The 13825-nt window shown below is 48.8% G+C and overlaps 2 protein-coding genes across 6 annotated transcripts in view; one reads left to right on the forward strand and one right to left on the reverse strand.

The window, feature by feature from the left end:
- Positions 1 to 128: 128 nt before the first annotated feature.
- Cd37 (CD37 antigen) lies at positions 129 to 5837 on the reverse strand. 5 transcript variants are annotated; one of them, NM_001290802.1, is made up of 9 exons: positions 5457 to 5612; positions 5157 to 5231; positions 4997 to 5069; positions 3657 to 3781; positions 3499 to 3573; positions 2612 to 2716; positions 1904 to 2140; positions 1181 to 1264; positions 129 to 475 (listed from the first exon to the last, which is right to left on the reverse strand). In NM_001290802.1, exons 1-9 carry the CDS (start codon positions 5514 to 5516, stop codon positions 398 to 400), a joined length of 912 nt encoding a protein of 303 aa, NP_001277731.1. In that variant the 5' UTR covers positions 5517 to 5612; the 3' UTR covers positions 129 to 397. The 5 variants fall into 5 exon arrangements, with proteins under 5 accessions (NP_001277731.1, NP_001277733.1, NP_031671.1 ...); XM_006540592.4 differs by having other exon boundaries at positions 134 to 997; positions 5457 to 5837; NM_001290804.1 differs by lacking the exon at positions 5157 to 5231.
- A 1412-nt stretch (positions 5838 to 7249) lies between these two features.
- Positions 7250 to 13825, forward strand: part of Slc6a16 (solute carrier family 6, member 16) — a 32613-nt gene continuing 26037 nt past the window's right edge. The window contains exon 1 of the mRNA NM_001324535.1: positions 7250 to 7800. The gene's annotated coding sequence lies outside the window, so the exon portion shown is untranslated. The remainder of the gene's footprint in view (positions 7801 to 13825) is intronic.

Genomic DNA, 13825 nt, shown 5'->3' on the forward strand with positions numbered 1-13825 from the left:
GGGTGGGACTTCTTAATCTCCCCCACCCCATTTAAGTGAGCCTTGGACCACCCTGCCACCTTCCTTTCCCCAAGAGTGATGGTTTATGTTTGAAGGAGAATAAAGCTATTTTTACCAAAAAAAAAAAAAAAAAGCCAAAAACCCAAAGGGGATTTATTTGAGGTGTCATGTGGGAGGTGGCAGACAGATGGTGTGGGGAGGAGGGAGCCAGGAAGGGAAGGAAGCTGGGCACAAAAGTCCCTGGCCATGTGGGGAAAGTGAAGGCTGTCGATAGGGCAGACAGCTGGGTCCCCAGGGGATGAGGCCTGAGGCATGGGCTCCAAGCCTGTGACCAACCAGGAAGGAAACATTTCCTGACTGCATGGAGGTGCGTGGGTGCCGATGGGTGGGCTGGGGCCTAGCGGTACCGGGCCAGCCGGTCATAGACGTGATCCAGATTTCTACACAGGAATATTGAGAGCGTCATGAAGCCGAGCTGGGAAAAAAGGAGATACTTCAGGGTTGGAGAAAGGGTGGTACTCAAAGGGAGAGGCAAAGAATGGGCATACATAACATCTGTGCGTGATTGGCAGCGTTGAGAGCGAAAGCTCAGCAGCAGTCTGCAAAAGAGAAAGCTCAAGGCAAGCCTAGCTAGGGTCCTTTATTCTGGAGGCTCCGCAACAGCCTCCGTCTGTGCCTCGACCTCCTCAGCACCCACACTCTCGGTCTCAAGTGGCTCCTCCTCTGCATCCCACAAGGACCAGGGCCCCAGCGCCATGGGTAGCTTGCCTTGTGGAGCCTTGGCCCCCCATGTCGGGCAGGCACCCGCCATGCCCCAGCTGCCCCACGGGGTGCTGCTGCGTCCGCTGCCGCTGCTTAGACCGCCCCAGCGCCCGCTGCTGCCTTCAGAGTTCAGCCCTGGGGTAGGGTTCGAACCCTCGGCTCCTGACAGCGGCAGCACGTGCTCTCTAGCGAGAGCTCGGCGCTGTAGCTGCAGACACAGCGCCATCCCGCTCACCTGCGGGAGAGGGGAGGAGGCAGCACTGCGAGTACAGCCATTCAGAGTTTAGAGAAGCCAGGCCTCCGCCCCACCCCATGCTATTGCTTGATAAATAACGCCTCCGCTAAGTATGCGCGTTACCTCGGCAATGGGGAAACATCTACAATAGACAAATCACTCATGGGGACGGGGTCAAGTCACCTCAAGAAGACCGACTCCCAGACAGATTCCCACTATGGAGATGATATTGTTGTGCAGCCACTTCTGGAGGCTCTGCGCGCAGCCCTGGGGATGCAGAAGACGTGTAGTGGCTGCGTTGCTTCTGCAACTCACCCTTAAGCCAAGGGAACCCTTGGATCCCTTTTTAGGTACCCAATGCCTAGATATCCACCCAGGTCTTATCCAAGCCTTGCCCTGGGCCAGCGTTCCAGGTGCCACCCTTATTTAGATCATGCCTCTCACCCTCAGAGGACTCCGCCCCTTCCATAACTACCTTTCTAGTAGCCCAGTCCAGCTTAGGATCTGCTGGCATACTATGCCCCTGAGTAGGTCACGCCTACATATAAGGGACTGCCCTTTCAGTCTCGGTCTTTTATCCTGGCCTTACCCTCCCAAGGCCTGCCTTCTGACGCCACGCCACGTGTAGGTCTGGAACACATCAGTTGTCCCCTGAACTCTCTCCGCCCCCGCCCATCTTTCTGCTCTGGACTCCTGAAGCTTGTGTGGCCACACTCATCTCCCAGATTCTGGTTTTGTTTTTGTTTTTTTCCCTACCCTTGGTCCTGAAGCCACGCCTCTGATTATAGCCGCACCCTCCAAACCCTGCCCACTCTCTTAAGATTCCACCTCTTAAAAGTCCCTCCCACCAGACGGCTCCAGCCCCAGGCCCACACGTCCAGAGCTACTGGCTACCGCTAGTCCCACCTCACGGTAGATGTGAGCTTTTGCAGGGAGTGCACATATGTCAGCAGTCTGCCTCAGCTTCGCCCGCGGCCCCAACCGGCTTAGCTGGGAGAAAAAGAGCTTATCAAAGACGGTGGAGTCATTGGTCGCCGTGGAGTTGTAGCAGGAGCAGGGCACAAAGGGCTCCTCAGACTCGTTCGCTTTCAGCATCTGGGCCTTGTTCCAGTCCCGCGGAGATTGCCAGCCGCAGCAGCGCAGCTGATGGGGAAGGGGACAGAGTCAGGGGCCCGTTGTCACCGGTGTAGGTGTGCAGCCAGGCCTGCGATGATGGGTGTGTAAATGGGCTGGAGGTATGATGGGGCCTAGGGACTAAGAACATGGCTTAGAGTGAGCCTGAGATTTTGGACGGTGTGGTTGTCTCGGGATAAGTGGATAGGGAGCGGGACTATATGTGTCTAGGGGCGGGAGTCCAAAAAATAGAAACGTTGGGATTGGGGTGGAGCAACCCCAGGGTCTAGGATCTGGGAACTTAGTTACATGAGGGCAGAAATGCTGCCATTTGGGGCTGCTCAAGCAGTTTGGCAAGTGTGGGGATGAGGAAATAGTTGACCTGCAGCCCACAGGCACGCAAGGCGAAGCTGAGACGTTAGAGCCCAGAGCCTAAGGAATAGTAACTAATGGTTTTGAGACGACAGGAGACTGTGAGACAGGAGACACGAGCTCACACACCTGGAACTGTGCATAGTCCCAACTCTCCTCGGCTGCTGTCTCATCCGGATTCGTGCGGTAGCTCTGGATCGTCCTCAACACCAATTCCTGCACCCTTCGCTCCAGCTGAGAGCATGTAGATGAGGCTGGGCTCAGTCACCCTGCCTGCCCCAGCCACCTCCCATGGCGTTCACCCCAGGACCATAACTTTGCCACTCTTGGGTTTTTTTCCTGATGGCAGTGACTCTCTTCCTCAGAATCTCAGAAGTGTTTCTAAGGGACTTTGGGTCTCCATTGCATCTTCTTTTTAAAAATTATCATTTAAAAATAAATTTAAAATTAATTTTCTGTAGCTCACATCTGGTCTGGTACTCCTGATCCCCCTGTCTCTATCTTGAGTGTTGGGATTACAGATACCAAGTGTTGGGGGTCGAACCAACAAACACTCAGCCAGCTGAATAAATGCTACCAAGTGGAAGTCAGTTCGTGTCTGTCTCTACCCTCCCCTCTCTCTCCAGGGTCTCTCTATGTAACCTCACCTGTCCTGGAATTTATTGTATGGGCCTATCTGACCTCATGGAGATCTGCCTGCCTCTTCCTTCAGAGCAGTGGAATTAAAGGGGTGTGCCATCACACATGACCCCCCCTTTTTTTTTTAGTCGATGTGACCTCCTTGGTCTGTTATGCTAATATGATTCTCCACCTCAGCCTGTGGGGATTGAGCACAAGCAACACTACTTCACCTTTCCCCTTCAGTCACCACATGCCTCTGTACTTCTGTGTCCGTGTGTCTTTCTCTGTGTGTTGTTCTACAGCCCAGCTTCCTGGTTGAGAGCAGCGCCCACCTGCCTTTCTCTCTCCCCGCCCCAGACCCTCCAAGCCTGGGGTAATGATGTTAGTAAACTCACCCGGACCCGCTGAGTGGAAATGAGGATGCCCAGGGTAATCTGTGTGGCAAACAGGAGCAGCAGCATTCCAAAATACTGAGGACAGAGTGGAGGGGGAGTTCAGCCCCTCGGGTCTCCCAGGGGCTGGCCCGAAACGGGGGGTGGGGAATGCCACTCACCAGGCCCAGGAGACAGCGCAGCTCCTTTAGAGCCCCCACACAGCCCAGGAGAGCCAGGGCCATGGTGAGGACACCTGAGACAGCCAGGACCTTGGACCAAGTCTGCAGTGGCACGAAGGACAAACCTGAGGTGGTGACAAGCAGTGAGAGTGGGTGGAGGAGAGGACAGCAGCTCCACTCGGCCACCCAGGAAGGCCGTGACTCTTGGATCCCCGTGTCCCTTCCTCTGAATCTGCCTGGGTGGGCCTCTGCTTCTGCCCCACGCTGAGGTGCTTTCTCCTCTCTCTCTCTCTCTCTCTCTCTCTCTCTCTCTCTCTCTCTCTCTCTCTTTCTCTCTCTCTCTCAGAGAAGATTTCTCTGTGTAACAGCCCTGGCCTTCCTGGAACTCTGTACTCTAGGTGGCCTTGAACTCACAGAGATCTGCCCACCTCTGCCTCCCAAGTGTTGGGACTAAAGACATGTGCCACCATGCCCAGCTGAATCCATTTCTTAAACTTTTTGAGGGCAAAGAAATAAAGGATCGATTTCCTGGACTTTCCTTTCCTTTCCTTTCCTTTCCTTTCCTTTCCTTTCCTTTTTTCTTTTTTCTTGAGACAGAGTCTCAGGTAACTCAGGCTGGCCTCGGACTCAGTAGCCAGGGGTAACCTGGAACCTTGTGATCTTCCCACCTACACCTCCCCATGCTGGAATGTCAGGTGTGGGCCACCACATATATCCTAGAATTGTTCTGAGCGAGGTTCGAATGAAAACGCTGTTCAATTCAGCGGTCAATGTGGTGAGTCTGAGTTGCTATGGTTTTGGTGTCCCCTCCTTAAATGGTTTCCTTGTTATTATTACTTTATTTTTGCTCTTCCCCTTCCTGGCTGTGTGACACCCAGCAAAAGACTTCCCTTCTCTGAACCTCAACAAGGGAGAGTCTCTGAGTTCCAGTCCAAAATGAGACACAGGAAGTATTTGAGAAATAGCTATTATTTCTGTTATTACTGTTCCTAACCGCGACCTCATGGTGCTGTGGTTGTTTTGGAGGCAGGACCTCATTATCCAGCCTGGGCTCCAACCCACTGTGTAGTCTAGGATGGCCTGGAACTCCTGATCTCCCACCTCCTGCGTGCTGGGATGACAGGCATGACCGGCTACATCTGCTTTACACTTCCTACTTACCAGCACACATCCAGCTTACTGGCAGTGCCAGTGGGGTGCCAGTCAGAGCTGGAGCCCTACCTGGGAAGATAGTAGCTATTGAGGGCCTCCCCAGGGCGAGTGAGATATCAGGAGATGCCTTGGGGTGGGATTCTGGGTTCAAGTCCAAAGACCCTCCCCTACTGCGCAGCCCCCCTCACCCACAAAGGACACGAAGCTGGTCTTGTCAATGAGGATCCAGGTGCCGAAGCAGAAAATCAGGCCGCCTAGTACCTAGGGGAAGAGAAGAAATGAGGCTAGGGCGGATCAAGGGCCACTGTGGCCCTGGAACCCCGGCTGGGTAGCCATGAGTAGACTCACAAAGAAGAAGAGGTTGAAAACGAAGAGGAAGTACTTGATGAGGCTGAGGCAACTCTCTTGGGCGGACATCTTCGCCTAGATGGGGAATGACCCACTCGAGAAACCCAGACAGAAGAGGTGTTGGCCGCAGGGGGGAAGGGGAATAGTGGGCAAAGAAAGACAGAGACTGAGAGGCACAAAGGAAACCGGCAGAGAAAGAGGAAGTTCCGGGGGGGTGGAGCTCCACCCCGCCCTGTTCATTTAGTGACTGTCAGCGGGGGCCCTATCTTCTTCAGGGTTCCATCGAGTGCACAGCAGTACCTGAGGGTCCTTGGAATATGTGGGTGCCAGGGACACAATGGGTTCCTCGCAGGTGTCCATAGCTCAGGCAGGGCGCACAGGGGCTTCTGATGGACTTCCACTCACGTGGGTCCTGGGACTTCAAGGTTGTTTCTGCAGAGTTCAACCTCACAGACACTCTGACCTCACTGGCTACTGGCTCCGCCCCCTGCACCCTGTGATCTTCTGCTTAGCACCCATTAGCCTCGAGCCACCGCGCTGTCTCTGCCTCTCTGTCTCTGTCTCTCTGGGCCTTTGCGGTCTCTGTCCTGTGTGTCTCTTTCCCTGGGTCTCTCTCTTTGCTCTCTTTCTTCTAGAGCAGGTGCTCCGATGTGCTTGGGGGCCAGGGTTGGACCCCTGGGGAAGTGAAAGGGCTGCAGAGGAGGTGTGACAGTCCCAGGAGTGAGGAGGGCAGCGAGGCAGTGCCTGAATATCCGGTGGAGGAAGTGAACCTCAGATGGCACTTCCTACCTCTGCGGAGAAACCTGAGGGGAGGAGGCCCCAGAAAAGCCAGGCACTGGAGTGGGGGTCACTTGAGCATACCTAGCATCTTCAAAGTTTCCTATGATGTGCCCAGAAAGAAGTCCCTGACACTTGTCAAGTCCCCAGTTCCTCACAGATTTCTAATGTGGGAAGTTCCTATCACCTATCTACCCAAAGCCTAGTTCTCTGGGACAGCAGCTGCCTTCTGAGACATGTCTCATCTATTTTCTTTCTGTATGTGTATTTGTATGTGTTAGTGTGTGTGTGTGTGTGTGTGTGTGTGTGTGTGTGTGTGTGCGCGCGCGCGCCTTTGGAGGCCAGAGGACAACATTGGAAGCTGTTCATCTTTTTTTAAAAAAATTTTAACGATGTGTGTGTGTGTGTATGTCTGCGCCACATGGTGCTTATAGAGGGCAGAAGATAGATAAATTTTCGGGACTGGGCCTCTCCTGCCACAGGCTGTGCTCCAAGGCAGGTTCTGCCATCTCCAATAAGCCAAGTAAAAGAACCAAATTTCTAGAGGAAACAGAAAAAGGTTTACACACAGTGTGGTCACATTTAGAAGGGCACAAAGCGATCTGGTGATCCCCTTCAATTCATTTTTGGGGTCCCTCACTGAGACTGAGGTGTAAATAGAAGGCTAATGTTATGCATGTCTATGCAGTCCACCATGCGGTCCTACCCACCACTGACCCACCATCGTCTGGGCTTCAACCTCAACCTGTGGTCGCCCAAGCTCTTAGAGCCGTGTGAAATCCTATTCAGGGACACGCTAACCATTGGTTGGCATCTTTTCCCTTTCCCAGCATGAGATTCCTAGGGGGAGATTCCCCTTTCTTTGTGCTTCATTGTCCCAATAATCGGACAGATAGGTTGAGACACTTAGCTTATCTTCCCTTCCTCCTGTGGGGTCTGGGATGGAACACCGTTTGGTGGCACATCTGGGCCTCTCATTTGCCAGTTTTTAATTCTTATCTGCTGTCCTTAAAATCCCTAATTGGCCTTTGTGTGTGTGTGTGTGTGTGTGTGTGTGTGTGTGTGTGTGTGTGTGTGTGTTTATTTTGCTCCTGAAAGGGAGGCGTTTAGTAATTAACAGTGGTTTGAAATCAACACGGAATAATTGTGAAGATTAAGTCTTTGCACCATTTCTGCCTGTGGCATCAAGGAATCAAAGCACTGGGGTCACACAGGGGTGGAAGGCTGCGCCCAGAGGCAAAGGCGCTGCGGCGCACGCGCAGTCAGAAGCTGCGAGCACGTGTATGTGCACGCGCACCGGAAGCGCCACAGCAAACTCCTTCGCGTGGGTAGAGGAAGGAGGCGAGACGGGAGCAATAGCGCAGAGACACAGAAAGGGCAGGGAAGGCCTCGTGGGTTCACGATGTGGGAACTGCCTTCCAGGGGGCCGGAGGGCCTGGGGAGGTCGCTAAGCTTCCATGCCGAGGCCTCCCGGACCTTTTCACCCAGACAGCCGCTGGAGAGTTCAGCGGGGATCTCGAGGCCCGGGCGGTGAGACCGACGGGGCGGCCATTGTGCTGCCCCAGGCTCTCCACAGGACGCCAGGAAGGAGGGAGGGAGGGGGGAGTCGCGAGGTCAAGGTCACCGTGCCCCCTCTCCGTCAGAACCCGGAAAACTGCCTCCTCGCTCCTCGGCTGCGCCTGCCTGAGGCCAGGCCTGAGAGTCAACCTCCCGCAACTCTTGACGGCTGCTCTATTGGGAAGGCGCCTAAGAGGCGGCAACCCGACCCGGCTTCATTTCCCGCCCGCTAGGGACAGCCACCTCCTGTTCGGAGGACTCAGGACACCAGCTTGCTTTCCCTTCTGAGGCCATAGTTCCAGGGAAGGAGGTAAAGTGAGCACAGGGGGCGTTTCCGAGGAGGCTCCTAGGGACCTGTGACAGCCACGGGCTCAGTCCTGGGGTCGGAGGGTTCAGGAGTGGCTGGGGCTGGAGCTCAGTTAGAGATCACTTGCCTAGCAGGGACAAGGCCCAAGTCCAAGTACTGACCGGAGAAATGAATACATTAAACGAGGAATCAAATCCAGCGCTCAGTTCTGCAACTGAAAGTTCCAGTTGACCGGATTGTCCAGAAAACTGTTTTCACTTCTGCTTGTTTTTAAACAAGTTCTAGTTAGGCAAATCGATCTCCTTTCACACAACTTGCCTGTTATTAAATTGTTACTATTGTCCGATGGACTACAGAGTCAGGGACAACACTATCAAAGTTTGAGATTTTTGACTTATTGTATTTGAAGAGATGACTCATTTATTTTGATATGGGCAAAATACCTAGTTGTGAAGTTTTGTGTGCCGCAGGTAAACCTCTACTTCCTCACCATGCCTATCTTTGAAAAGTTATTGCGGTCTAGTGATTGACTGATCGTTTAGATATGAGTCTCTGGTGCGTGTGCCCTGACATGTGTGGGGGTCAGAAGACAACTTGTGGGAGTTAGTTCTCTCTTGTCTTCATGTGGAGAACAGGATGGAATGTAGGTCATCAGAACTGGCAGCAAGTGCTTTTACCCACTGAGCCATCTTGTTGGCCTCAACTTGATTAGCTTTTGAGACAGGGTCTCAACTAGCCCAGGCTGGCCTAGAACACGTTGTGTGGTCAAGGATAACAAAGGACTTTATTCAAGTCCTCTCATCTCTACTTCCCAAGGACTGTGATTTCTGTCACAGGCCATCAAAACTCCTCTAATGAGATACTGGGGGTGAAACCTAGGGCCCTGTGCATTCAGGGCAAGCATTCAACCAAACGAGCTACATTCCCCAGCCCTCAGCTTGGTCAATTCCATATGCATTAAAAAACTTTTTTTTTTTTTTAAACCGGGCTGGACAGATGGGTCAGTGATTAAGAGCACTTGACTGCTCTTTCAGAAGTCCTGAGTTCAATTCCTAGCAACCACACAGTGGTTCACAGCCATCTATAACGGGATCTGATTTCCTCTTCTGATGTGCATAGAGCACTCACATAAATAAAATACATTCATTAATAAAATTAAAAACAAAACCCTTTTCTCTATTCACATCTACTCTCGTCCCCAAAGAAAAAATAAAGCCAAATTAAGAAATAATGGTAGAGAAATTTTTAAAAAAATTTGGGGGCTGGTGAGATGGCTCAGTGGGTAAGAGCACCCGACTGCTCTTCCGAAGGTCTGGAGTTCAAATCCCAGCAACCACATGGTGGCTCACAACCATCTGTAACGAGATCTGACGCCCTCTTCTGGAGTGTCTGAAGACAGCTACAGTGTACTTACATATAATGAATAAATAAATCTTAAAAAAAAAAAAAAATTTATTCTTCTCTTGTATACTACAGTCCGACCACAGTTTCTCCTCCTTCCCCTCCCTCCACTCTGAGAAGTTTCCCCCACCTCTCCTTGCCCCCAGCTCCACCCCCTATGCCCACCCCATCCCAATTTTCCTTTAGAAAATAACAGGCCTCCCAGGGACATCAACCGAACAAGATAAAATAAGACCAGGCATAAAACCTCAAGCCTGGGCAAAGAAACATAGTAGGAGGAAATGGGTCCCAAGAATAGACCATTGTCTAATATTCATTGAGTCAGAGACACCCGCTACTCCCATTGTGAGGAGTCCCCCAAAAAAAACCAAGCCAACAACCATAATACACACACACACACATATATGCAGAGGACCTAACATCATAGACTGCTTCAGAGCCCCCATGAGTCCTGCTTAGTTGGTTCTGTGGGCGGTGCTCTCCTGGTGTCCTCAACCTCACAATTCCCTTCTCCTCTTCCACAGGGTTCCCCAAGCTCTAAGGGGAGAGACCCTATGGAGACTATCAACTTGGGCTCTCTCTCTCTCTCTCTCTCTCTCTCTCTCTCTCTCTCTGCGCTAAATGTTCAGCTGTGGGTCTCTGTATCCATTCCCATCAGCTGCTGGAGAAATCCTTTCTGATGACAACTGAGCTAGGCATTGATCTATGAGTATAGCAGAACATCACTAGGTATCTTGTTGTTGTTGTTGTCGTTTTGGTTTGGTTTGGTTTGGTTTTGTCTTTTGGCCAGTTGAGTTTCATGCTAAGTCTTTGGTCTATCCAGCCTCTAGTTCCTGGTCATCGAGGCCGGGTCAGGCCTGGGCTTCCAGTTGAAGCCTCATATTAGACCAGTCATTGGTTGACTACTTCTACAAGGTCTGTACCACCATTGCCCTAGCACATCTTGCAGGCAGGACAGGTTGTAGGTCAAAAGTTTTGTCTGGATTGGTGTCCCAGTTCCACCATGAGAGGAAGCCTTGCCTGGTTATAGAAGATGGACAGCTCAGGTTTTATGTCCTCCATTGCTAGGAGTCTTCAATAGGGCCATTCTCATAGGTTCCTGAGAGTTTCTTTTTTCTTTTAAAATATTTATTTATTTATTATATGTGATATGTACTTATTATATATTATTTATTATATTTATTATTATATATTATTTATTATATGTGAGTACACTGTAGCTGTCCTCAGTTACTCCAGAGGAGGGCATCAGATTTCGTAACGGATGGTTGTGAGCCACCATGTGGCCACTGGGACTTGAACTCAGGACCTCTGGAAGAGCAGCCAGTGCTCTCAACCGCTGAGCCATCTCACCAGTCCACCTGAGAGTTTCAACTGCATTGTTTCTACTATGCCCCCCACCTCAAATGCCTTGTTCTCTCTCTTTCCATCTCTTTTCCCTACCTCATCCCTCCTATTTCCATCCCCACCCACCCTATCAGCAGAATCTATTCTATTTCCCCTTCCTAGGGAGATCCATGCATTCCCCATTGAACCCTCCTTGCTACTTAGCCTTTCTGGATTTGTGGACTGTAGCCTGATTATCCTTCACTTAACAGCTACTGTCCACTTAAGACTACACACCATGTTTGCCTTTCTATGTCTGGGTTACCTCACTCAGGGTGATTTTTTTTTTCTAGTTCCATCCATTTGCTTGCAAGTTTCATGATATCATTTTTTAAAACTGGTGAGTAGTACTCCACTGTGTAAATGTACTACATTTTATTTATCTATTCTTTGGTTGAGAGACATCTAGGTTGTTTTCAGTTTCTGGCTATTTTTAATAAAATTGCTGCCAGGCAGTGGTGGCGCACTCCTTTAATCCCAGCACTTGGGAGACAGAAGCAGGCAGATTTCTGAGTTCGAGGCCAGCCTGGTCTACAGAGTGAGTTCCAGGACAGTCAGGGCTACACAGAGAAACCCTATCTTGAAAAACCAAAAAATAAAATAAAATAAAATAAAATTGCTATGAACATAGTTGAGCAAATGTCCTTGTAAGAAGATGGAGCAACCTTTGGGTTCAAGCCTAAGAGCAGTATACCTGGGTCTTGATGTAGATTGAGTCCAAATTGTTTGAGGAACTACCATATTGACTTTCAAAGTGGCTAAAACAAGTTTGCCCTCCCACCAACTATAGAGGAGTGTTCCCCTTGCTCCACATGGTCACGAGCAGAGCGGTCACTTGTATTTTTGATCTTAGCCAATCTGATTAGTGTAAGGTGGACTCTCCAGATAGGTTTTATTTGCATTTCCCTAATGGCTAAGGATGTTGAACATTTATTTGTTTCTCAGCTATTTGAAATTCCTCTACTGAGAATTCTGTTGTGATCTGTACCCCAGTTTTAATCGGATTATTTGGTTTGTTGATGCCTAGTTTCTTGAGATTAATTGATCTTAGAGCCTGCACGATTGATGTTCTGTTGAGGAAGTTGTCTCCTGTGTCACTGCATTCAAGGCTATTCCCCACTTTCTCTTTTTCAGGGTCAGTGTATCTAGTTTATGTTGAGGTCTTTGATCCATCTGGACTTGATTTTTATGCTGGGTGATAGGTATGGATCTGTTTGCATTCTTCTACATGCAGACATCCACTTAGATCATCACCATTTGTTGAATATGCTTTTTTTTGGTTATGTATTTCTGTTTTTTTTAAATCAAAATTCATGTCCACAGGTGTGTATATTTATTTTTGGGTCTTTGTTTCAATTCCATTGATCACTCTATCTGTTTTTATGTCAGTACTCTGTGATTTTTATTAGTATAGCTATGTAGTACAACTTGAGATCAGGGATAATGATACTGCTGGAAGTTCTTTTGTTGTTCTGGATTGTTCTATCTATCCTGGGTTTTGTGTTGAAGTTTGAGTATTGTCCTTTCAAGGTCTGTAAAGTATTGTGTTGGATTTTGTTTGGGATTGCACTGAATATGTACATTGTTTTTGGTAGGATGGCCTTTTTACTGCATTAATTTTACCAACCCTTGAGCATGGAAGATTTATCTCCTGATATCTTCAATTCTTCCTTCAAATCCTCCACATTTTTGTTTTACAAGTATTTTCCTTGCTTGGTGTCTTAGTCAGGGTTTCTATTCCTGCACAAAACATCATGACCAAGAAGCAAGCTGGGGAGGAAAGGGTTTATTCGGCTTACACTTCCACATTGCTGTTCATCACCAAGGAAGTCAGGACTGGAACTCAAGCAGGTCAGGAAGCAGGAGCTGATGCAGAGGCCATGGAGGGATGTCACTTACTGGCTTGCCTCCCCTGGCTTGCTCAGCCTGCTCTCTTATAGAACCAAGACTACCAGCCCAGAGATGGCACCACCCACAAGGGGCCTTTCCCCCTTGATCACTAATTGAGAAAATGCCTTACAGCTGGATCTCATGGAGGCATTTCCTCAACTGAAGCTCCTTTCTCTGTGATAACTCCAGCGGTGTCAAGTTGACACAAAACTAGCCAGTACACTTGGCTAGATATTTTATATTATTTGTGGCTATTGTGAAGTATGTTGTTTCTCTGATTTTTCTCATCCTGTTCATTATTTGTATATAGGAGGGCTATTGACATTTTTAAAGTTACTCTTGTATACACCCACTTCCATGAGGCGTTTATCAGCTGTAGGAAGTTTTCTGGTAGAACTTTTGGGGTTGTTTATTTATATTGTCCTATCTGCAAATAAAGACAGTGACTTCATCCTTTTCAATTTGTATTCACTTGATCTCCTCCAGTGGTCTTATTGCTCTAGTTGGAACCTCAAGTACTATAGTAAATAGATAGGGAGAGACTGGGCAGCCTTGTCTCGTCCCTGATTTTAGTGGAATTACTTTGAGTTTCTCCCCATTTCATTTGATGTTGGCTATAGCTTCTGTACATTGCCTTTATTGTGTTTACGTCTATGCCTTGTATCTCTGATCTCTCCAAGAGTTTTCTCATGAAGGATGCTCGTGTCCATCAAAGGCTTTTACAGTGTCTAATGAGATGACCATGTGTTTCTCTTTTCTTTCAGGTTGTTTATATGGTAGATTACACTTACAGATTTTGCATATTGAATCATCCCTGAATCCTCGTGGATGATCATTTTTGATATATTCTTGGATTTGGTTGTGAGTACTTTATGTAGTATTTTTTTTTTCCACCTACGTTCATAAGGGAAATTGTTCTGCAATTCTCTTTCTTTATCAGGGTGACTGTGGCCTCATTAAATGAATCTGGAAATGTTTCTTCTGTTTCTATTTTGTGGAATAGTTTGAGGAGCATTGGCATTAGCTCTTTTTTGAAAGTCTGGTAAAATTCTGCACTAAAACCATCTGCCCTGGGATTTTTTTTTTTTTTTTTTTTTTTTTTTTTTTTTTTTTTGGTTTGGAGACTTTTTTTATTTTAAAGGATTTATTTATTTATTATATCCAAGTACACTGTAGCTGTCCTCAGACACACCAGAAGAGGGCGTCAGATCTCATTACAGGTAGTTGTGAGCCACCACGTGGTTGCTGGGATTTGATCTCAGGACCTTTGGAAGAGAAGTCAGCGCTCTTACCCGCTAAGCCTCCTTTCCAGCCCCAGTTTGGAGACTTTTAATGACTGCTTCTATTTCCT

Source organism: Mus musculus, chromosome 7, assembly GCF_000001635.26.
Source record: "Mus musculus strain C57BL/6J chromosome 7, GRCm38.p6 C57BL/6J".
In the NCBI taxonomy this organism is placed as follows: Eukaryota; Metazoa; Chordata; class Mammalia; order Rodentia; family Muridae; genus Mus; species Mus musculus.

What these genes read in the sequence shown, in the direction of transcription:
- Cd37 (XM_006540592.4), bottom strand. Translation starts at nt 5,516, where the DNA reads ATGGACACCTGCGAGGAACCCATTGTGTCCCTGGCACCCACATATTCC. An exon ending in TTTCCACTCAGCGGGTCCGG is followed by an intron (nt 2,717 to 3,498) that starts GTGAGTTTACTA and finishes ACATGCTCTCAG; the next exon opens with CTGGAGCGAAGGGTGCAGGA. An exon ending in TGGGAGTCGGTCTTCTTGAG is followed by an intron (nt 998 to 1,180) that starts GTGACTTGACCC and finishes CCTCTCCCGCAG; the next exon opens with GTGAGCGGGATGGCGCTGTG.